Here is a 22,929-nt window from a genome sequence, read left to right as displayed (position 1 = left end):
ACGCAGCAATTTCAGAATCTCGACTTTGTTCCGCTAAAAATTCATCCCAGGACAAGGACAAACCTTTCTCCTCCTCCTTACTACCCACATTCTGATGCAATGTGGAAGGCAGAAAAGTCTCTGACAAAATTCTCATAAATTAAACCACTGTCAAACCAAGGAGATGGTGGTGGACTTTAGGAGGTCTAGGCCCCATATGGAGCCAGTGATCATTAATGGAGAACGTGTGGAGCAGGTTAAGACCTACAAGTATCTGGGAGTACAGTTAGACGAGAAGCTTGACTGGACTGCCAACACAGATGCCTTGTGCAGGAAGGCACAGAGTCGAATGTACTTCCTAAGAAGGTTGGCGTTATTCAATGTCTGCAGTGAGATGCTGAAGATGTTCTATAGGTCAGTTGTGGAGAGCGCCCTCTTCTTTGTGGTGGCATGTTGGGGAGGAAGCATTAAGAAGAGGGACGCCTCACGTCTTAATAAGCTGGTAAGGAAGGCGGGCTCTGTCGTGGGCAAAGGACTGGAGAGTTTAACATAGGTAGCTGAGCGAAGGGCGCTGAGTAGGCTACGGTCAATAATGGATAACTCTGAACATCCTCTACATAGCACCATCCAGAGACAGAGAAGCAGTTTCAGTGACAGGTTACTATCAATGCAATGCTCCTCAGACAGGATGAAGAGGTCAATACTCCCCAATGCCATTAGGCTTTAGAATTCTACCTCCAGGACTTAAGAACTTTTTAAAAGCTATTAAATGCTTTTTGAGACGGTGATTTAGATGCATATCATATTTTTTTACTGAGTTAAGTATTGTATGTAATTAGTTTTGCTACAGCAAGTGTATGGGACACTGGAAAAAAGTTGAATTTCCCCATGGGGATGAAAAAAGTATCTATCTATCTATCTATCTATCTATCTATCTATCTATCTATCTATCTATCTATCTATCTATCTAATTGCATCAGCAGCTTTTTTAGACAGGGTTCGGGCTACTGCGCATGTGAGGTTCACATCAGTATCTGTGCGTGTGTCGTCAGACACAAGCTTGCTTGTTAGCTGTATTGTTGAATAAACTTCACCCTGGATAGGTGCCAACCTAATATTTACCAAACCCAGCAACATTACTAAGCTTACGAAGATCATGTTTACATTATGAAAATTCCCAAACAACCCATCCATTCCGATCTTTCGACTTTCAGCTTTACTCGTCTCCATAGTAACCCAGTCAGGTGGTCTCTCAAAACCAAAACAATCCTTTCTCTCTATATTGCAATCGTGAAAAACAACTCCACAACCTTGAAGGTGTTTACTTCCTACTGCGAAAACAAAATTCAACAGAGATTCACATAATTTACAGGCCATTGTCCTGCAAGCAGGGACAAAGGTCGCGAAACCAGTCCAAACCTCCCAAGTTCTTTATTCAAAAATCCAGAAACAGCCATTCTACATATTTCCAATAAAATTCGCATCACCAACTTTCAACTCATCACCAACTTTTAGAACACCGTCCAACACAAATAACTGAGAATCCTCAATTTCCACCGGCACCTAGGTTAACCCTTTATTCACTGAACCAAGTCCATCCGGCTGAAAAAGACGGCATTTCTTTTCCACCGAGTCAGACAAAGTCAGACACCTCAGACGGGAGGCAGCAGGTATTGACGAGGTCGGTGAGCCCGAACTTGGAATACTGCCTTTGGGTTTGGACGCCTGTTACGTACCCCCTCACGGGTTAAAGAGCCAGCAGAAATGGGCCTACACGGAGTCTGAGTCTGCCGTTATAAACTCTATTTTATTAGTAAGTACGTGAATAAAGGAATATAAAACGAGATAAATTAAACATGTTAGCAGAGCTTATGCACATATACAGGTGAGTAAATAAGCTTCCCCAGCTCAGGTGATTGGGTGATACAGTCTCACGGTGGGATGGTAAGTAATCAGTTCATTTCAGGAATTTGGTTTGAGTAGAGTTGGAGAGAGAGAGTTAGGGTGTTGGTTTGTCTTCCAATGCCGATGTCGATCCTCACGTCCTCCTGCTCCCGAAGCTTACAGTCACCGACTGTGACCGCAAGAAAGGGTTGCCGTCTTCTGTGGTGAATTTATCAACCCCAGACCAGGGTTAAACACACTGATAGCTCCCGACCCGTCACCCCTCTGTCCACACTGCGAGCAAAAACCCCACCCTTGTCGTGGGCACACAAAGCTCACCAGCGTCCTCCTTGCCTCAGGGGTCGTGTGTCTCCTGTGGTGTGTCTTGTGTGTCTCTGGTGTGTGTCTCCTGTGGTGTGTCTTGTGTGTCTCTGGTGTGTGTCTCCTGTGGTGTGTCTTGTGTGTCTCTGGTGTGTGTCTGATTAAAAAGTCATCTGACCTTGTATATATCTCCAAGTGCTGAACACGAGCTGTCCATCACATAGTTCCGCCTTTCAGTTTCCAAGGCAACTCACAGACTTTCTGTCTCCCTGCTGCTGATTTAGCACACAAGCTGTTCGCTCCCCCCTCTCTCTTTTAAAGGAACAGTCCACTTTACAATAATCTTTCGGATCTCGTCACAATCTAAACATAGCTACAAGATCTGTGATATATTCGCATATTTTTAAGAAAGCTTTATTGATTGAATCTCAGCTGATGGCGGAAATTTCAAAACCTTGCAACATTTCATGGACGTACATGCATGTGTAAGTCACGTGAACCTTTTCCCCGCTCCCATTTTACCGCAGATCTGCCTTGTTTCCGAGGCTCCGCCCCCAGCTCTGATGACATGAAATACAGTCCTGCCTTCCTTCAGTTCTGTGTTGAAGCGGGTCGGCGGCGGCGGCGGATCGTCTGTAGGATCCGGATTGGGAGACGACCATCACCCCCAGAGTCGGGAATCCGGGGGAGGGTTCACCGTCCGGGCGTGAAAACAAGTTCTCATCGGTGAGTCCCGAGTGTGGACGTCTGATGTAAGGTAATGCACCAGGTTAACTTCCCCGATCTGGTGGCCTCCCTGCGCTTGCTGGACAGAATCTGCCGGGGTCGGTCACAACGTACCGACTGAGATGATCCACCGCTCGGCCCCTCTTGCCCTGGTCCTAGGACCGTGATAGGGTGGTGATATCGAGGCTGTACTCATTCATTGAGGTTTATCCCGGGAGCTTTACCTTCATCACCCGGCCCCACATCGGGTCCAAACTTCACCTGGATCGATAGCCAGTGTCTACAATTGTTTTACATCATTCCAGGGCGCGGGAAGCGGCCCTTCCACCTGTTGTGTTCTTCCAGACATAGAAGTTAAACCGAGTAATCGCCCCTTCGGGACACTGCTCCATCTGTCTGAGTAGATCCATCTTTCGCCCATTCAGACAAGGCAGTGAGATCCAGATCTCTCACGGCCTCTCGTTTTGGGTGGCCATCGTTGTGTTTATCTTTGTTGAATCCATGCCACTGTTCCGACTTGCTGAAGCGCAGCCAATAATTCCGGTTTTATAACCCCAATAAATGCAAGAAATAAGCCTTTTCCTGTGATCTGGGTTTCTCAAACTTGTACAGCACATTACAACAGCACATTGAGGTGATAACATATTGTTACAAATCCTTATGGTTACAGATAGAGTGCAGTGTATATCGAGTTAGACTGGGAGATCAAGAGTCCAACTTATCACGTGGGGAACATTCAATGTGCTTACAACAGCAGCCTGGAAGGTTTCCTGGAGCCTGGTGCTCTGTGTTTTCAATGTTATTTTAAATCTCCGACCCGGCTGAGAAGAGAGAATAGCGAGGGTTATGAGGATCTTTGATGCTGCCTGCTTTACTGATGCAATGGGAAGTGCAGTCACAGTCCAGGGAGGGGAGTCTGGTTTCTGTCATGTCCTCAGCTGTGCCCACAGTTTTCTGCAGTTCCTTGCAGTCAAGGGTAGAGCGGTAGCCTTATGAAGGCGTTATGTATCCGGATGGGATACTTTCTGTGGCGCTTTGATAAGGTTTGGGGTGGGGCAATGTGCCTAAGCCAAAGTTATTGTTGTTTGATCTAGGCTTGTCATTTTAGAATCTTTTTATAACGTTTTGTTCAGTGCCCGTGTATTGCTGAATGACCACCAGTGACTGTCCTTGATCCCTCACCCATATGGTTCCATCTCCTCATTCACTCACATCTTGTGCAACCTCTCTCCAGCCCGTGTGTACCCACCTCAATGATGTACAGTACATCAGTAAAGTTTCCTTGTAACATTTGACATCATTGTGAGTCTTCCAGGAATCGTTTTTTTTGTTTTTGTTAGTTAGAACTACCAGAGGTTTAGTTGAATGCAGCACCTGGTGAGGTAAGAGTTACAAGCTACGAGCCCAGGGTATGACGGGAAAGATTCCAGCATGTATAGAGCAGTAGTTGGTGATGGAATGTATACCTGCTTGTATACATTTTTTTATAACAGTGCACTTGATTGTATCCGCGGAAATTTGGTAAAATGAGGGGGAACTTCGATGAGACATAAAGTATGCCGCGGAGTTTGACAGTTGACAGTTTGATAGTTCCTGTTGTGTGAGGGTCTGAAACCAAGCACCGCCAGCTGAAGACAGCCGAGATGTTTTTCTCTCTCCCTCTCTGGGTCTCGTGTGTCATGGGAATGATCGTCCTCAATATTCAGCAGAAGGAGAGTCTTTCAGTTAATATTGCAATCCTGCAGTGTAGTGATACACAAATGAGTGAGATTTTACAGGTGAGATGCAGGAGTGATGAGCCGAGATCACAGTCAGATCTGCATTGGGCACAGTGAATACGGGATGCCAATTAAATTAAATATCCGCGGATACAATCCAGTGCATTGTTATTTTTTTAAAAAAACTGTACTGTATATAAGCAGGTCTCCCCTGTTGTCAAGATCACAACAGATTCCTCATAGAAAAACTTGCAGGGGCAGATATCTGTCTGGTAAACCTTCCTCTGGTTTCCCACCTACCCACTCTTATCTGACAGAAAGGAAACAACACTGCAGGCGGTGATCCACAACAGGTCTCACCAACCAACTATATAATGGAGCCATCAACTCCTTACACCGCCTTCCCCCACGACCACCCCCCGCCCCGGCTGTAATCTCCAATGTGGGTGGTTCCATACTTCTGACCACCAACCGAAATGCCGTCTAGGATGGGCAGATAGTATCAATCCCGCCAGTGAAGGAATAAACAAAGCGAATCCTCAGTTCCCTCGGTCGGGGATCGGTAAAGCCCCGAGTGTGGGCTGATCGGCTTCCTGTTACTGCAAGCAGTAGCCCGGGGACAGTTCCGAGATGCGGGAAGCTCGCACCTCCCGAGCCTTTGCTGATGATTCGGAGCTGGGTTGAAAGTGCGGCGATTCCAATAGCACTATCAGCTGCCCCGGTTCCCCGCGGGACCTGCACAGGAAGTCGATGCGTTCAATTCGATGAAGGGAATTATTAATTCACTTAAAAGCGATTCGCTACAGTTCTAATGTCGATCAACGTTATCAATTCCATTCGTGTTCATAAAAGTGTCTGACTGCCTTTGTGATGTTTATATTTCAGTATATAGAGCTTCTTACCGTGTACCGCGGCTCCAGGTTCTGTTACCACCCTGTCCCAGTAAGGCTGTGTTACGGGTTCTGTAAGTAATGAACACACGCTGGTTAATGTTCAGTCAGCTCCTGGTGGTAATTATTAACTAAACCCACAGCGTTACCAGCGGGTCACTCCGTGACCTGTTCCTTAGCACAGGGTACGTTCTGACTCCAAACAAACATCACCATGGAGATGAAATGTGATCTCAGTGATTTTGAGAGTGGAATGTTTGTCGGTGCCAGAGGGTGCAGTTTGAATATCGCAGGAACTGCTGAACTCCTGGGATTGTCAAGTTTAACAGTCTCAGTTTATGGAGAATTATGCTGTGATTAAAATCAGGTAGCGGCAATTCTGAGAGATAAAAATCGTCTTGGTAATGAGAGAGATCGGTGGGTAAAGGCGGACTGATTCAATCTGCCAGGAAGACGACAGTAACTCAAATAATCACGAACTACTGCACTGTGCAGAGAGGTATCACTGGACGCGAAACATGTCGAACATTGGACTGAATGGGCAACGGCAGTAGAAGACCACGGACATACAATCAGAGGCCGTATTAATAGGTACCGGAGGAGCATAACACAGTGCACATCGATATTTGTTATCAACAATGAGATTTAACTCATAAAGTTTAATTTTCAATATCACTGACACATACTTGTTGTCTTTGCTAAAATAGCACACTCACTCCTGCAAAAAAAAAAATCAGTGGGATCCGCAAAACCACACAATGTTAAAATCAGTATTGAAATGGTAGAAATGTCATAAGGGGACATGGAATGGACCCAAATGCAGGACGCAGGCACTGAAGTACTAGGGGCAGGACAGGGACAACTAAAGGATAGAACAAGGTGGAGTGACCATGGCGGGAGGAACGTGGCATTCAAAGGTGCTCCTGGGGTTCAGAGATAGTTCAGGCAAAGCAGGGTCTTGGAGTTCATGGCAAGGCAGGGTCCTCCGCCAGGTAACGGCAATCTGGCCTGACTTACCTGACGGAGGCGAGGGGTAGGAAAGGAGCAGAGACCTTCAGACGGGCCGCATGACTCCTTGGCCCTTCCGCCTCCCAGGCGTGAACACAGAGGCCTGGGCAAGACGCGGTAAAACTGGGCAGGTGCGGGGTACCACCCGTCGGGAGCGAGGGGTAGGAAACAGGCAGAGTCCTCCGCCAGGTAACGGCAATCCGGCCTGACCCCGACGAGGGGTGGGAGGGGTAGGAAAAGGGGCAGAGCCCTCCGCCAGGTAACGGCAATCCGGCCTGACCCCGACGAGGGGCGGGAGGGGTAGGAAAAGGGGCAGAGCCCTCCGCCAGGTAACGGCAATCCGGCCTGACCCCGACGAGGGGTGGGAGGGGTAGGAAAAGGGGCAGAGCCCTCCGCCAGGTAACGGCAATCTGGCCTGACCTACCCGACGGAAGCAAGGGATAGGAAGGGGACTAAGTCCAGGATGACTCCGAGACTGACTCACAGAACTAGTTGATTAGCGGTGGGTACTCCAAGACAAGGCGAACAGGAACGAAGATCGGCCGAACAGCACCAGCAGGACAAACATGGCGCACGGGTCTGCACAGGGAAAACAGGGCGACCAGCGCAACACAGGACGAGGAGGTCAATACGGGATTGGCAGTCGGACAGCGCGACAGCGCCAGCTGGGCAAACCGGACGGAACCGCGGGACCAGCGCCTACCAGGGAAGCAGGACAAAACAGGTTCAGAGCAGGACGACCCCCATCTAAACTCTCCCTCTCGCTCTCTCTCTCTGTCTTCTTTTACGCGGGTTGGCACCCAACTTAATGGTGCATTGCCGCCTCCTTCTGTTCCGGAGTATGCGATGGACTCGCATTCTAAATCCCTTCACCCAATCGCACACATACACATACCCTAACCTACACTTTATCCTCCCCATCCTAGTACCCTATTTCTGTTTATCCATCATATCCTATAAAAAAACCCTGTACCCCTTAAGCTAAAATTACCCTGACCTATGTTCTCTCACCCATGCCCAGCAACACTTTAATGTGAATTCCTGCACCTGCAGTTCCCTTAGATTAATTCTCATCATCTCTCTCTGTATCGCACCCCAACTAGACTCAGTCTCACAGCCCCTTCTATCCACCAACCAGCCGATCGGCATCAGGTGCACCTCCTTGAGTCCAAACAAGCCACAATGATCCACAGGTGTGACTTATTGACTCAAAGGGTGAAAGGAAGGACGGCTACAAGACCCGGAGTCCGGAGTCCGCGGTCCAGATCAAGACCCGGAATGGGGGGCCCGGACCATAAGAAGAAACACTAGAAAACCTGCCGTCACAAATGGACGTATTAACTCATCATAACGTCGCCCACCCAGTACAGTCTCTGTGTTTACTCTGTGCTGAGCTCCTGATTCTGTTAGCAGCGAATCCGAGCACCGGAATTCCGTGGGACCAAACAGTAAGTGAACACAATCAGAGTAATGTTCAGTTGACAACACACACATAAGCCTGCACTCACACTCATCAGCACGTAACTCCAGACCCTGCTCCACAGCGCAGGAACTAAACGACACAAAAACTCCTTCGAGCCAATGGTTCTGATGTGCTGTTCGATCCAGGCTTAATTTTGTACCTCAGTAGACGGTGACAATGATTACGTACAGTATCTCACGACAAATCGATCTGCTCCAGGAAGCAACCGCGACCTGCATCCTGGTTCAGATCGTGTGATGTCATCGCATGAAATTATTTTTTACTTTGGGACCAATTTACTGTCAGACTATAAACTTCAGTGACAGCTGAGGGCGGAAATCGCTGTGGGCTTATAGGAAAGACACAGTAGCAGGATGGGACATGTGAACTCTGGTGAAAAGTTATGATTTTGGAATAATCTTTTCTTTTGAACACAGGACATTCCCTTTCGCCAGATTTAACTCCACACTGCAATCTTAAATATTTGTCCACAATTGGGCCATTACAATGAAGGACAACAACTATGTGGAGATTACAAACTGGACATAACCACGTCCAAAAGAGTACAACATATTTCACCATCAGATTCGTGTTGACTTATTGGAAATAAATAACCTTATCAATCAGATGACTTTCCTGACTAACGGGTCTATTCACGTTACTCCCGTCGGTGTGTTACTCCGCTATCACCTTTACTTTACAAATACCTGAGCTGTTTAAAGAAGAGGAAGTACTGGCTCTATTAAGGGTTATACAAGTAGATAAGTCTCCGGGAACTGACAGGTTATTCGTTAGGACCTTAAGGGAAGTTAGTGTAGAAATAGCAGGGGCTCTGACAGAAATATTTCAAATATCATTAGAATAGGTGGTGGTGCCGGAGGATTGGCGTATATCTCATGTGGTTCCATTGTTGAAAAAAGGTTCTAAGAGTAAACCTAGAAATTATAGGCCTGTAATTGTAACGTCAGTGGTGGGTAAATTAATGGAAAGTAATCTTAGATATGGTATATATAATTATGTGGATAGACAGGGTCTGATTAGGAGCAGTCAGCATGGACTTGTGCCTGGAAGCTCATGTTTGACAGAACATTCAATTTTTTGAAGAGGTTAAAGGGAATGTTGACGAGGGTAAAGCAGTGGATGTTGTCTATATGGACTTCAGTGAGGCCTTTGACAAGGTTCCACACGGAAGGTTAGTTAGGAAGGTTCAATCGTCAGGTATTAATATTGAATAGTAAAATGGATTCAACATTGGCTAGATGGGAGATGCCAGAGTGTAGTGGTGGATAACTGTCAGGGTGGAGGCCGGTGACTAGTGGTGTGCCTCAGGGATCTGTACTTGGTCCAATATTGCTTGTCATATGCATCAATGATCTGGATGATGGGGTGGTAAATTGGATTAGTAAGCATGCAGATGATACGAAGGTAGGTGGCGTTGTGGATAATGAAGTAATGAAGTAGATCTTCAAAGCTTACAGAGAGATTTAGGCCAGTTAGAAGAGTGGGCTGAACGATGGCAGATGGAGTTTAATGCTGATAAGTGTGAGGTGCTACTTTTTGGTAGGACTAATCAAAATAGAACATACATGGTAAATGGTAGGGCATTGAAGAATGCAGTAGAACAGTGTGATCTAGGAATAATGGCGCATAGTTCTCTGACGGTGGAATCTCGTGGATATGGTGGTGAACAAAGCTTTTGGTTTGCTGGCCTTTATAAATCAGAGCATTGAGTATAGGAATTGGGATGTAATGTTTAAATTGTACAAGATATTGTTGAGGCCAAATTTGGAATACCGTGTACTTTTCTGGTCACCGAATTTTAGGGAAGTTGTCAACAAAATAGAGAGGGTACAGATGAGATTTATTAGAATGTTCCCTGGGTTTCAGCTCCTAAGTTACAGAGAAAAGTTGAACAAGTTAGATCTTTATTCTTTGGAGCTTAGAAGCTTGAGTGGGGACTTAATTGAGGTATTTAAAATTACGAGGGGGATAGATAGGGTTGACGTGGATAGGCTTTTTCCATTGAGAGTATGGGAGATTCAAGGTAAAGGACATGAGTTTAGAGTTAGGGGGTAAAAGCTTAATGGTAACAGGAGGGGGAACTTCTTTACTCGGAGAGTTGTAGCTGTGTGGAACAAGGTTCCAGTAGAAGTAGTAGAGACAGGTACAACTTTATCATTTAAAGTAAAATTGGATAGGTATATGGGCAGGAAAGGAATGGAGGGTTGTGGGCTGAGTGCGGGCCCGTGGGACTAGGTGAGAGCAAGCATTCGACACGGAGTAGAAGGGCTGAGATGGCCTGTTTCCGTGCTGTAATTGTTATATGGTGATATGTGGGATGACAGACATTCAAATGGAGTAGGATTTGTACAGTGAATGGCAAGGCACGAACAAATGCATAGTTCACTGAAAAGCAAGATGGTGAAAAATAGCGTTTAGCATGCTAGCCTTCATCAGTTATGGTGTAGAGTTTAAGGGCGGGGCATTATTTGCAGTTACATAAGTTTTTGTTGAGACCACTTTTGAAATATTATCTTCAATTTTGGTTACCCTGTTATAGGAAAGACGCCGCCAAGTTGGAGAGGGTGCAGACGGGATTTACGAGGATGTTTTTTGGACTAGAGGGCGTGAGTTACAGAGAGGCTGGCCATGCTGGACCTTTATTCCTTGGAGAATGAGAGGTGACCTCAGAAGTTTAAAATCATAAGGGGTATTGATAAGGTGGATTATCATTATTGGAAAGTTGGAGAGTCCAACATGAGAGGTCACAAATAGAAGAGAAGAGGGGAAAAATTGAAAACAGACCTTGGTGATAACTTCTGCACACGGAGGACAGTGAGTACCCGGAAGTAGCTACCAGTGGAAGTGGTTGAAGTGGGTTCAACTGCAACATTTAACAGGCATTCGGACGGGTACATGGAAGGGAGAGACTTGGAGAGTTATGGGCCAAACTAGACAACTGGGACTAGCAGGGAGGATGCTGTGGTTGGTATGGACCAGTTGGGCCGAAGGACCTGTTTAGATCGCATTACTCTAGGATTCCATAATTCTAAAGTGACACAAGTTGCATCCCAGTGCAAATAGTTTTACTTGTACACATCGTTCTGCTATCAGTCACTGGCGTCTTTTCAGGGCTCCTGGCATCCAAGGTTTTACTCACACACATTGTTGATCATGCTAACTATCTGCCCTGTTCTGCTATCAGTTATCTGTGCTTTCTCTGGGCTCCTGGAGTCCAAGGTTCACTGCTCTTCATGAAGCGTAAATTCCTGCCATCGGTGATGCTGGTGCCATTTTCCTTCAATAGATGTGGGCTTGCGATGGCTTCGCTGTCTTGTCACAATTGCTTACTACTGAATATCTGAGTGGAATTAGCCTTGCCTTTGGAACTAGTTATGCCTTAGTTGCAGCCTTTCATAAAGTGGCTTGACCAATGGATGGCAGGGTGGGTGGGCCACTGCTAATTTAACTTTGAAAACAATTCTCTGGTTAAAATAGAAGCAAAAAGCCAAGGTCCTTGAGTATACTTCACTTTGTTTCTCCTATTGTAGGCATACATAGACCAGGTTGAAATGCCATGAAAATCAGATGTTTTCAGTAGCTATGCTAACACGTTACCTTCCCTGCACTGCCATACATTCAGTTACTAATCAATGGTCAATAACACATCATCTTCCATAGTATCAGTAACCTGTGAACTCAACCTGAATGGTGAGCGAGCTGGGACCTTCCTCTTTAGAGCAAAGTTGGGGGTGGGGAGGTGGGCGAGGTGATTTGATAGAGGCGTATAAGCTGGTAAGAGGCTTAGGAAGAATGGAGAGCCAACAACATTTTCCCAGGGTAGAAATGACTAATATGAGGGGGCATAATGTTAAGGTGATTAGAGAAAAGTATAGGGGTTTGTCAGAAGTAGTATTTTTTTTAAAAAAGAAAATGGTGGCTGTATGGAATGCACAGCCTGGGTAGTGATAAGGGTAGATGCATCAGTGAGATTTAAGAGGCTTTTAGATAGACACATGGATGAAAGAAAAATGGACAGCTATTTGAGAGAGTAGGGATCAATTGATCTTGGAGCAGATTAAAAGTTCGGTGCAACATCATGGGCCAAAATGTCTGCATTGTGCTATATTGCTCTTTGTCTCAGTTCAGTTTAAGCCCCGGGAGGAGTGATGAGACCTGTGAAGCGAGGTGGAATAAACCCTTTGGAATCATATACCTTTAAGGCCCAGAAAAAAAACTATGCGATTTTCAGTTTAATGACAGAGATGGTATCCTATAGGTAGATTTCTTTTTCTGCTGGGATGGAATGCTTCAGGTTAATTAAACTTTCAACAGTATGTAGGGCCCTGCCTATTCCTTACCTTATCACCATTTTGAGGTCAATATTACAAAGCATTAGTGAAACTCATTACAGTTTAAACTTCCCATTCTTCTCAAGCATCATGTAAATGTAAAGTTTTCTTTGAATTAATCCATATTGTTTTCTCTATTTCAGGTGAAAGATGGGAGGACGTTGGCGATTCAATGAGAAAGTAGTGCTGGGTGTTTTGATTACTCTGGGATTGTTCTTCATGTTCTGGGATAATGACCAACGTCGAGAGACTGATGATGTTGCAGAAACTGTTCATCGCAAAGACCTGCCCAAGGTTGTTACTGCTGATGCAACTGAATCAGTGCTCAAGCCAAAGTGCCACGCGAACAGGACATTGCTGCACCTGTCCTCATTTCATCAAGAGAAAGAGCACATAAAAAACTTCTTGATGTATAAACACTGTCGAGAATTTAACATGATTCAAAACGTCCCAGACAAATGTGGTGGTCGAGAAGGATCTCAGAATGTCTTCCTGCTCCTGGTGATCAAATCTGACCCTTTCAACCAGGATCGGCGGGAAATGGTAAGGAAGACCTGGGGCAGAGAACGTGAATTCAATGGGGTCCAAATTAAGAGAGTCTTTATCTCTGGTGTCTCTCCTGACCAAAAAGAAAGTAGGAAATTGAATCAGCTGTTAGCCATGGAAAACATAGAACACAGAGATGTCCTACAATGGGATTTCTTGGATACCTTTTTCAACCTCACCCTCAAACAATACAAGTTGCTGCAGTGGATCAGTGAATTTTGCCCCAGTGCTAAATTCATCTTCAATGGAGATGATGATGTCTTTGCCAACACCGATAACATGGTTGATTACTTGCTAGGCATGAAGGTTCACCAACACCTATTTGTGGGCCATCTCGTTTATGGGTTTGGGCCCAATCGCCAGAAGTCGAGCAAGTATTATGTGCCAGAAATAGTGACCACCATCAAGTCGTACCCACCATATGTTAGTGGAGCGGGCATACTTATGTCTGTGTATACAGCTCACATCATTTACCACATAGCCCAAGACCTTGAACTATACCCCATTGATGATGTATTTTTGGGGATGTGTCTGGCCAAGGCTGGACTAGCCCCACATTCCCATAGCGGATTCAGGACAGCTGGAATCAGGGTTCCTTCAACCCAAGATGACTCTTTCAATCCTTGCTATTACCGTGAGTTGCTGCTAGTGCACCGTTTTCGGCCTTTCGAACTGCTATTGATGTGGGATGCGGTGCATGATGCTAATCTGAATTGTGCTCATGCTTCCCAGAAGTCTGCATCCACGAAAAGGACCGCATGAGTCATGAGAGAATGTAGCAACTGTTGGAATGTAATGCAGTTTGTGCACATGTGTTAATCAGTTGTTTATGCAATGTAAGATGGTTAATTCCTAAATTATATTGGAGGATACATTAATTCATAGAGTTGGTGCCTTTCTACATTCCACAAATGTTTGAAAAGCTGTCAGGTGTCATCACTCAGCCTAATTCTTACTGCACCCATAATGACATTACAATATTGACAGGAGCATCACAATTTAAGTCAATTGTAAAGTTATTCCAAGTGAGCAGTCCTTGTTGCATTGCGTGCAGATAGGTACAGCATCTTTACTTGGCGCATTTGTATAATAAGCCACCAATAAAATTTTTACTAACAGTTATATCTGTGTATTTTCTTCTTGCCGTTTCTTACTTGTCCCTTGCAAAATATGAAAGAGACAAATGTATTTCTTGGACTGGAACTGTGAGGACAACAAAGAATCTAGATCTAGAATTGTCTAAGGGTTGGAGGAATAGAGAAACTTATGGTCATCACTTCTGTACTCAAATGTCAACCTGCAGTGTGTCTGTGTAACTACATATCAAATAGAAGCACACACGCAGGAGATGGCTTTAACTGGAGTATTCACATTGCAGAGAGGGAAAGAGATCAATGAACATGTGGGGACAACAGATCAATATGCACACATAGGCAGCAGTCCATATGTAGTGCGAAGGGGAGTGGCATTAGATTTGGCAGGTGTCTTGTCTAAGATAATGTACTCGGTTGCCAGTGTCATGTTGCTGCTATTGACACGGTCATCACTGAGAGGTAAGTCCGGTAGCTTTGACTAGTGGCCAACCTGGACATCGGAAATCTGGAGAGGAGGGGACTTCAACAAGGCTCATTGTCCGAGGGGCAGCTCACGGCAGTGCAATAGAGCAATCGGTGACCAATCAACTAGTGGCCAATCGGCATTTGGGATTGATTAGTAAGAGCAAATTAAAGGAAGGTTGGACAATCCCAGTGGCCGTCTTCTGAGTTGAATCATAGAAAACCTACAGCACAATATGGGCCTCTCGGCCCACAGAGCTGTGCCGAACATGTCCCTACCTTAGACCTACCTAGGCTTTACCCATAGCCGTCTTTTTCTAAGCTCCATGTATCCATCCAGGAGTATCTTAACAGACCGTATCGTTTCCGCCTCCACCACCTCCGCCAGCAGCACATTCCACAAACTCACCTGTCTCTGTGTAAAAAAAAAACTTACCCCTGACATCTCCTCTGTACCTACTTCCAAGCACCTTAAACTATGCCATCTCGTGCTAGCCATTTCAGCCCTGGGGAAAGCCTCTGACTGTCCACACGATCAATGCCTCTCATTATCTTGTTCACCTCTATCAGGAGACCTCTCATCCTCCATCGCTCCAAGGAGAAGAAGGCCGAGGTCACTCAACCTATTCTCATAAGGCATGCTCCCGAATTCAGACAACATCCTTGTAAATCTCCTCTGCACCCTTTCTATGGTTTCCATGTCCTTCCTGTAGTGAGGCAACTATAACTGAGCACAGTACTCCAAGTGGGATCCGACCAGTGTCCTATATAGCTGCAACATTACCTCTCAGCTCTTAAACTCAATCCCACAATTGGTGAAGGCCAATGCACTATATGCCATCTTAACCACAGAGTCAACCTGTGTAGCAGCTTTGTGTGTTCTGGGGACTCGGACCCCAAGATCCCTCTGATCCTCCGCACTGTCAAAAGTTTTGCCTTTAATGCCATATTCTGCCATTATAGTGTAGGGACTGCGGTCTGCAGTCAGGTACTCAGGATCACTCAGCATAATGTTGCACGAACATTATTAGCAAAACACTCCGACACAAGACGGGTTTCATTTTGTTACAGACAGAAATGCCAGTTTGGTACTACAAGTAAACTGCATTTCCACATTGGTGGAGAAGTGTGCTGACAGCCCTCGCTATCTGTAAAAACTGTGACGAGATGCTAAGGTGTATTCAATATGGACTGTGCCTTTAAAAAGAGAGAGAGTTGGTGTACACCGATTCAGAGAGAGAGAGCACAGAGCAGCTCATGAGTCTCCATGGTTACGGAAGGGCGGGGCTATATAATGGACAGCTGGCGTTCAACATGTTTGGGATATATACAAGGTCAGCTGGCTTTTCAGACAGACACACAGGCACACGGAAGACACGGACAGAAATGCAGAAGAAATAGACACTGGATGAACTTTCAGAGCCCACGAAAGGGGGGGGTTTTGATCCGCAGTGTGGGAAAGGGGTGACCGGTGGAATGTTATCGGTGTGTTGAACCTTTGATAGCTTTACTGCATGAAGGCGGTACTCTTTTGTGAGATCACAAAACTTTAACAGGACTTCGGAAGACAACGGAAAGATCGACGAAATCAGCTTACTTGGAAAACAAATCACCTCTCTCTCTCTCTCTCTCTCTCTCTCTCTCTCTCTCTCTCTCTCTCTCTCTCTCTCTCTCTCTCTCTCTCTCTCTCTCTCTCTCTCTCTCTCTCTCTCACTCTCTCCTCAATTTTTCTCAACTTAATATCACGAACTGAACTGACGTCATTCCTATACCATTGTAAGACTGTATCATTTACCACATAAGCTTGAAGAAGTTTGGGGTTTTATATTTACACACTTATATATGCATAAACTCTGCTAACCTGCTTGATTTATCTGGTTTTATATTACTATATTACGTAGATACTAATAGAGTTTTGTTTGTAGCAATACCAGACTCCAGGTGTGTTCCATTTATGCTGATTATTTTAACCCGTTACGGGGTACGTAACAAAACCGTTCCAAACCCTACATCACACCGCATTTCTGTAAACCCCTTCGACCCCTACAGCGCTCGGCATCTCTGCAAAACCTCCATCATCCACCCTGGTGCATTCAGACGGCAGCAGACCCGAGAAAGATACCGTCGTGTCAGATTGAATGGCTCATAAAACACTGTTGGCCAGAAGAACTTACAGTCTGATCAAGGACAGGGGAAGCAGACAAACCAGCTTTCTCTGTTTTCCCCCATTTTGTGGACTATGAATTGATTCTTGCACTGGAATAATTCAATCAGAGGAACTGAATGTGGACACAGGAAGCTTCAGGTAATGATCTGCTAAACCTGAGCCCATTCTCAAACAAGTCGCCATTTGTTATGTGAAGGGCGTGGACTCCGAACTGATTCCTGACTCTGGGACAATCTAATCAGAGCAATAAACCTGAGACCATGCTCAGGGGAGCAGCTACTTGTTGTGTAAAATGCCAGACATATCAAAGAAGCAATCTGTAGTCTCGTTAGACTCTGTCTGGGTTGCCTCATTTAACTGGTTTGGACCAGTCAGGGTGTAAAGATACGAATACACAAAGCTGGGGTTGGCAGAGCCACGTAAAATATGTTGGTTGTAGCTCTGTACAATGATCAGTAACCATGTGACCCAGGTAGCTCAGGTGACCTTGAGCCAATGGTTTGGGGATCCAGTGGTTCAACTGATGAGGAACAATATAAGATTCCGGAGTTTCAGATATGCCGGGGTGATAACTCTCCAGCGGCCAGAGACCAACCATTGTCGAAAAGTAGGACCACACGGACACGTGGAGATCGGGAACATGAGGATCGGAAGATGATGAGAGGCATTGACCGTGTGGATATTCAGAGGCTTTTTCCCAGGGCTGAAATGGTTGCCACAAGAAGACACAGGTTGAAGGTGCTGGGGAGTCGGGACAGAGGAGATGTCAGGGGTAAGTTTTTTTTTACTCAGAGAGTAGTGAGTGCGTGGAATAAGCTGCCGGCAACAGTGGTGGAGGCGGATACGATTGGGTCTTTTCAAGAGACTTTTGGATAGGTATATGCAGCTTAGAAAAATAGAGGGCTATATGTAAGCCTAGTCATTTCTAAGGTAGGGACATGTTCGGCACAACTTTGTGGGCCGAAGGCCCTGTATTGTGCTGTAGATTTTCTGTTTTCTATGTTTCTATGGAATGCTTTGCCAGCGTAGACTCTTTTCCTGGATAATACCGATTCTCTTCATTGACTGTTCATGGAGTGTCAGGGTTTCCAGTTGGGTGCACACAGGAAGACAGTGTGTAAATCTATGTGCTTTTAGTAGAAATAATAAATAATACTTGTTGGTAAATACAGATTCTCTGCATCTCATTGATCATTGTTTCAAGGGATGATTCTTGTCACAGTGGCGTCCATCATTAACGTTGCCCACTAACAGGACGTGCCCTCTACACAGTGAGTCTCAGCGTGAGTTATTGATGGTGCATCAACAGTGTTACCGTCGGGAAGGAGATACAGAAACCTGAAAGCTCAGGCTCAGCGATTCAGGAACAGCTTTTATCCCCGCTGCCACCTGTATCTCAGTTTTGCTTTGTCTATATTTATTTATCCTGTATTTCATTGTACTGCTACCGTAAAGTTAACAATTTCGCGACGTATTTCTGTGATATTAAATCTGGTTCTGATTCTTTAAATGTACCTTTGAAACCTTTGATTCTGATTCAGATGCAGGGGAGATGTGTTAAATCGAACTTAAATTAGTTGAAAGCCTATCAGAACCTCATGTACTGTGCTGTAATATTCTATGTTCTGTGCTCGATCGAGCGTACCATATCTTGATATTGTTAAGTAAATCGATTAATTATTTAAAGCTATGACGTCTTGCTTTTCCAGACTACTCTCAATGCGTCGGATAATAAAGTGCAGGAGAATTAAAAAAAAAACAAAAGGCCATAAATATCAGTGCCTACCGCTTGATGACCTCGATAGCTTTGCTTGGAAGGGACTCATCCAGTATTATGTACTGATGAATTGTCCTCGGTGTTCAGACTACGCTGGTCATGGGGTATGAAGGGAAGTATCTGGACAAACAGGAACATTAACGATAGTCATTATGGGCCAGTGCGTAGTAGGTCATGTCTAACCAATCTCACAGAGCTTTACCAGGTAGTCACCAGGAATGGTGTGGAAGGCAAGACAGTGGATATCGTCTAACAGGGACTTCAGCCAGGAATTTCTCAAGGTTCCGTATGGGAGGATGCTCGAGAAGGTTCAGTCGCTTGGCTTTCGCAATGAACTATTAAATTGTAACAGTCATGATTGGCTTTCATGATGAACTATTAAAGTGTAGTCCTCATTGTCTACGTTGGGGAAGCTGGAGTGTGATAATAAATGATTGTCTCTCAGATTGGGGACCTGTGACGAGTGAAGTGCCGCACGGATCGTTGCTGTCATCGTTGTTTGTTGTTTGTCATCTATATCAACGATCTGGATAATGATAACTTTAATTGGATCAGCAGACTGCCGATGACAGCAGCATTACCTGTGTAGTTGACAGCGAGGAAGAGTCCCAGAGCATGGTACCAGAAACGGGATCTGGAGCAGCTGGAACAATGGGCTGAAAAAAAGCGGATCGGATTTAAAGCAGTCGAGTGTTAGATGTCGCACTTTGGGAGGACCAGCCAGGGTTGGTCTGACCCAATGAGAAACAGGGCACTGTGGAGTACGATAGAACAAATGAATCTGGAAATTCAGGTCCATAATTCAATGAAAGTTGCGCCACAGTTAGACAGGGTCGTGAAAACAGCTTTTTGCACTTTGTCCTTCATAGAGCAAAGTACTGAGTACAGGAGTTGGGATGTTATGTTGATGCTATTTACAACTTTATTGAGGCCTAATTTGGAAAGAAAATGTGTACTGTTTTGCTCAACTGCCGGCTATTGCCGGGACTGGACGTTTTGAATTAGAAGGAAATATTACATATGTTAACACTTTATTCCCGAGCGGGTAGGGCACTGAGTGGAGAATTGATAGAGGTATACAACATTATGAGGCGTATAGAGAGTGTAAATGCAAGCAGGATTTATCCACTGATGCCGGGCAAGAATACAACTAGAGATCATGGGTAAATTGTGAAATGTGAAATGTTTAAGGGAATCATGAGGGGAAACTCCTTCAGCCAGAGGGTGGTCAGAGTGTAGACAGTGCTGCCAACGCAAGTGGTTATTAAAATTCCGATGTCAATGTTTAAGAGATGTTTGGAGAAGTACAGCGATTAGAGGGACATGGATGGTCAGGGTCTGGGTGCAGGTCGATGGGAGTAGGCAGTGTAAATAATTCTTCACAGACCTGACGGACTGGAGACCCTGTTTCTGTGCAGTGGTTCCCTGTACCTGAGTGACTGCATGTCCGGGTTGCAACGTTAGTGTTTTCTAGCACCGACCAATCTAGAAAGTCGTTGATACTGTTCGATCCCTCTGTCCTCGCACACACTGAAGCATGTAGACTGAGTAAAATAGATGGGTACAGCGTGAACAGATGGAAGTGCAGATGTGAGATGATAAAGGGAGTTTCACCCTACAGGAATTTACCTTCACTCCTTCAGTAAAGACAGTAGTTCCGGGCTGGAGGTGGGTGTGACAGTGGTCCGGTACAGTGAATAAATCTGTTGCTTCGGCTGTGGTAATGGGGATCATTCGTCCCGATACTATACTATACTATACAACGAAGTGGTCATTTCATCCGAATCCTATCCTTAAAGAAATTGGAGGTGGGAAATTTTGACAGTCGTTGAGTGCTTGGAGTTGTGGAGACGACATATTTCAATTGTGTCGAATATTAATTGAATACAATACATTGCTTTCGGCGTCTCTTTGTCTTGAAGTCGAAAGGCTTTATTAAATGTTGTATGGTTGCTATTACAGATGTTTGTTAACTATTGAACAAACAAGGGCATGCTATTTTCTGCGATATTTTGCAAATATGAATGCATTGCGGATTTAAATTATAGCATACGGTTTGGACATAAGTGAGTGCAATTGAAAGAGAGAGCGAAAGATTACGGCCATAAATGGCTTTATGTGAGTCGTGTGTTCTTTAGTTTGTGTTGGGGGACGATTGAATTAATCTTCTTCTTCACCATACATGTGACAAAAAGTTTGCGTCACCTTGCGGGAAGTGATTTCCACGAACTGATGCGAAATTCGAAGGCTGCGTATCTTTCCGGAATTCTATGAAGCGTTAGTGTATGTGAGCCTCAGTCCTCCACATTTCACTCTCCTAAGTTCTGTAGAATACGTGCTGAGGCCTTTTGCTTTGGAAGTTGTTTATTCTGTATTCTCCACTTGCCTGCGATGGTTTTGAAGGAAGTCAAGTGTGAGCCCAGATATTCGCTTTGCTCTCGCCGCGTTTTCAGTTTGTGTCGTTTCGTATGTTTCATTTATTATTGATTTCAGAGGAAGACTCGGATTTCATACCGGCCATGTGGATTCAGGGTTAAATAGATCGATATATGAGCGCATCTACACCTGATATGATAAAACCACGATTCAAAAGTAAACTAGTATTGGGATAATCTGGTGTGTACTTGAATTGGGAATTTGGGATTGGCAGTTTGGAAGGATGGAGATTTTAATGAGCAGCAAAAGCTGCTGCTGAACACTTTGAAATGCTGGTTATAAGTTGCAGGGACCCATTGGAAAAGATGGCTTTGCGTTCATTGTAGCATCTGTCCTATAATATGTAAATGGCAGGTCAGTTTAGATAACGTGGCTGTGCAGTCAACAGCTCAGAGAGTTGCTTGCATCCTCAGCCCTTATTCCATAAATTAGAATATGCCCTGCAATATGTAAATAGCGGGTCAATTTAGATAACGAGGCAGTGCAGTCAATAGCTCAGTGATTTGCTTACGTCATCAGCCCTAATACCATAAATTATCCAGGTGCTGCTGCGTGATCAGATTAAATCGGTTATTTCCCTCAGCCCTGTTACTCGGAAATGCAGACTCCAAATATCGTAGTAAAGTGTGCCGAAATTTTGATCCTCGGTGCGGAAAATGGCTGCCCGCTGTCTTCCATCCAGAATTCACACTATCTACATCATCTATCTTCTGTTAGGAAGACACTTCTGATTCAACGCAGCTAGGTTTCCCTCGATCCCATGCCTCCTGACTTTCTGAATGAGTCTATTATGGAGAAACGCCTGACCAAAATTAATGCACCCACATCGACCGTTCTGATACTTCTGTTTGTTTTTCACTGTTACAAATAATTAAATCTAGCTAATAAAGTACAACATGCCCCTAAAAAACACTTGTTGAATCTCCTTAACCAGTTTACGATTCTCCAAATGCTCATAAGTTCCGTCTACAATAATCTTCTCCAATAGTGTTCCTATTACTGACGGAAGACTCCCTGGTCTATAATTCAAAGGAGTATCCCTATTATCTTTCGTCAACAAAGGAATAACATTTGCCACACTCCAGTCTTCTAGTTCTACTTCCGTAGCCAGTGAAGACCCAAATATCCTGTATAAAATCTCAGTAATCTCTTCTCTCGCGTTCCGAAATCACCTGGACTATATCTCTTCCGGTATCGGGGAATCATCTATTAGCTGGACTATATCCCTTTCGGCACCAGGCAATCATCTATCATAATGTTTTCCAAGTTTCCAGCGCATCCTCTTTCTCAGCGTCGGCATGATCGAGCATATCTGCCATTTTACGCGGTGTTCACAGTGATCAATGTATTCAGTGAGCAGCTTTACCGCCTCCTTGGACTCCAGACACAAGGTTTCCTCTTTTACCTCTGATCTGCCCAATCTCTCTCCAGTCTCCTCCTGTTCTTCACAGTGCAATTCGCCAAGGACTTCTCAAGTCTCCTTCTAAGTCTTCTAAGCCCATTATTAAATTCTTTCCTGTCTACATTTTGACTATCCATGTCCCTACCTGAGCCTTTCTTCAAAAATCTTAAGTATCTTTCTTTCTTCCTCTTGACCCGTTCCAATTTTCTTGTCACTCAGGGTTACATTACACTGTCATTCTTTCCCTGCCTGACTGAGACAAGCCTATACTAAACCCCATGTCAGTGCTCCCTAAACAATCTCCACATATCTGTGGCGCATTTCCCTGAGTACATCATTTCCCAATGTACGTTCCCAAGTTCCTGCCAGTTAGCACCATAATTCGCAGAACCCCAGTTAAATACATCCCATGCTCCCTGGTTCTAACATTTTGCTAGGTAAATGTCGGAAGTTCTGCCCTATCGTTCTGAAACGCTGACCCACCGAGAGATCTGTCACCTGATCCGTTCCCTTTTCTAATATTAAATCCGGACTGGACAGTTCACCAGTCTGCCTTTCTTCATATAGTGACATTTCTTCCTGGACACAACTGAGAAATTATGCCATACCTAAACCTTTTACCCTGGTGGAGATGCAAATAACATGGTACATGTCCAAGATCCGCTCCCGATCGGTTCCTCACTGTTCCCGTTGCAGTCTCTTTGT

The 22,929-nt window shown here is 44.9% G+C and overlaps 1 protein-coding gene across 1 annotated transcript; it reads left to right on the top strand.

The window, feature by feature from the left end:
- The first annotated feature begins 12,490 nt into the window (after nucleotides 1–12,490).
- LOC140720598 (N-acetyllactosaminide beta-1,3-N-acetylglucosaminyltransferase 3-like) lies at nucleotides 12,491–13,648 on the top strand. The gene is made up of 2 exons (XM_073035431.1): nucleotides 12,491–12,883; nucleotides 13,091–13,648. Exons 1-2 carry the CDS (start codon nucleotides 12,491–12,493, stop codon nucleotides 13,646–13,648), a joined length of 951 nt encoding a protein of 316 aa, XP_072891532.1.
- The last annotated feature ends 9,281 nt before the right edge of the window (nucleotides 13,649–22,929 follow it).

Source organism: Hemitrygon akajei, unplaced genomic scaffold, assembly GCF_048418815.1.
Source record: "Hemitrygon akajei unplaced genomic scaffold, sHemAka1.3 Scf000045, whole genome shotgun sequence".
NCBI lineage: Eukaryota > Metazoa > Chordata > Chondrichthyes > Myliobatiformes > Dasyatidae > Hemitrygon > Hemitrygon akajei.
Note: the sequence above shows the minus strand (reverse complement) of the source record. Positions and strands in the feature narration are given on the sequence as shown.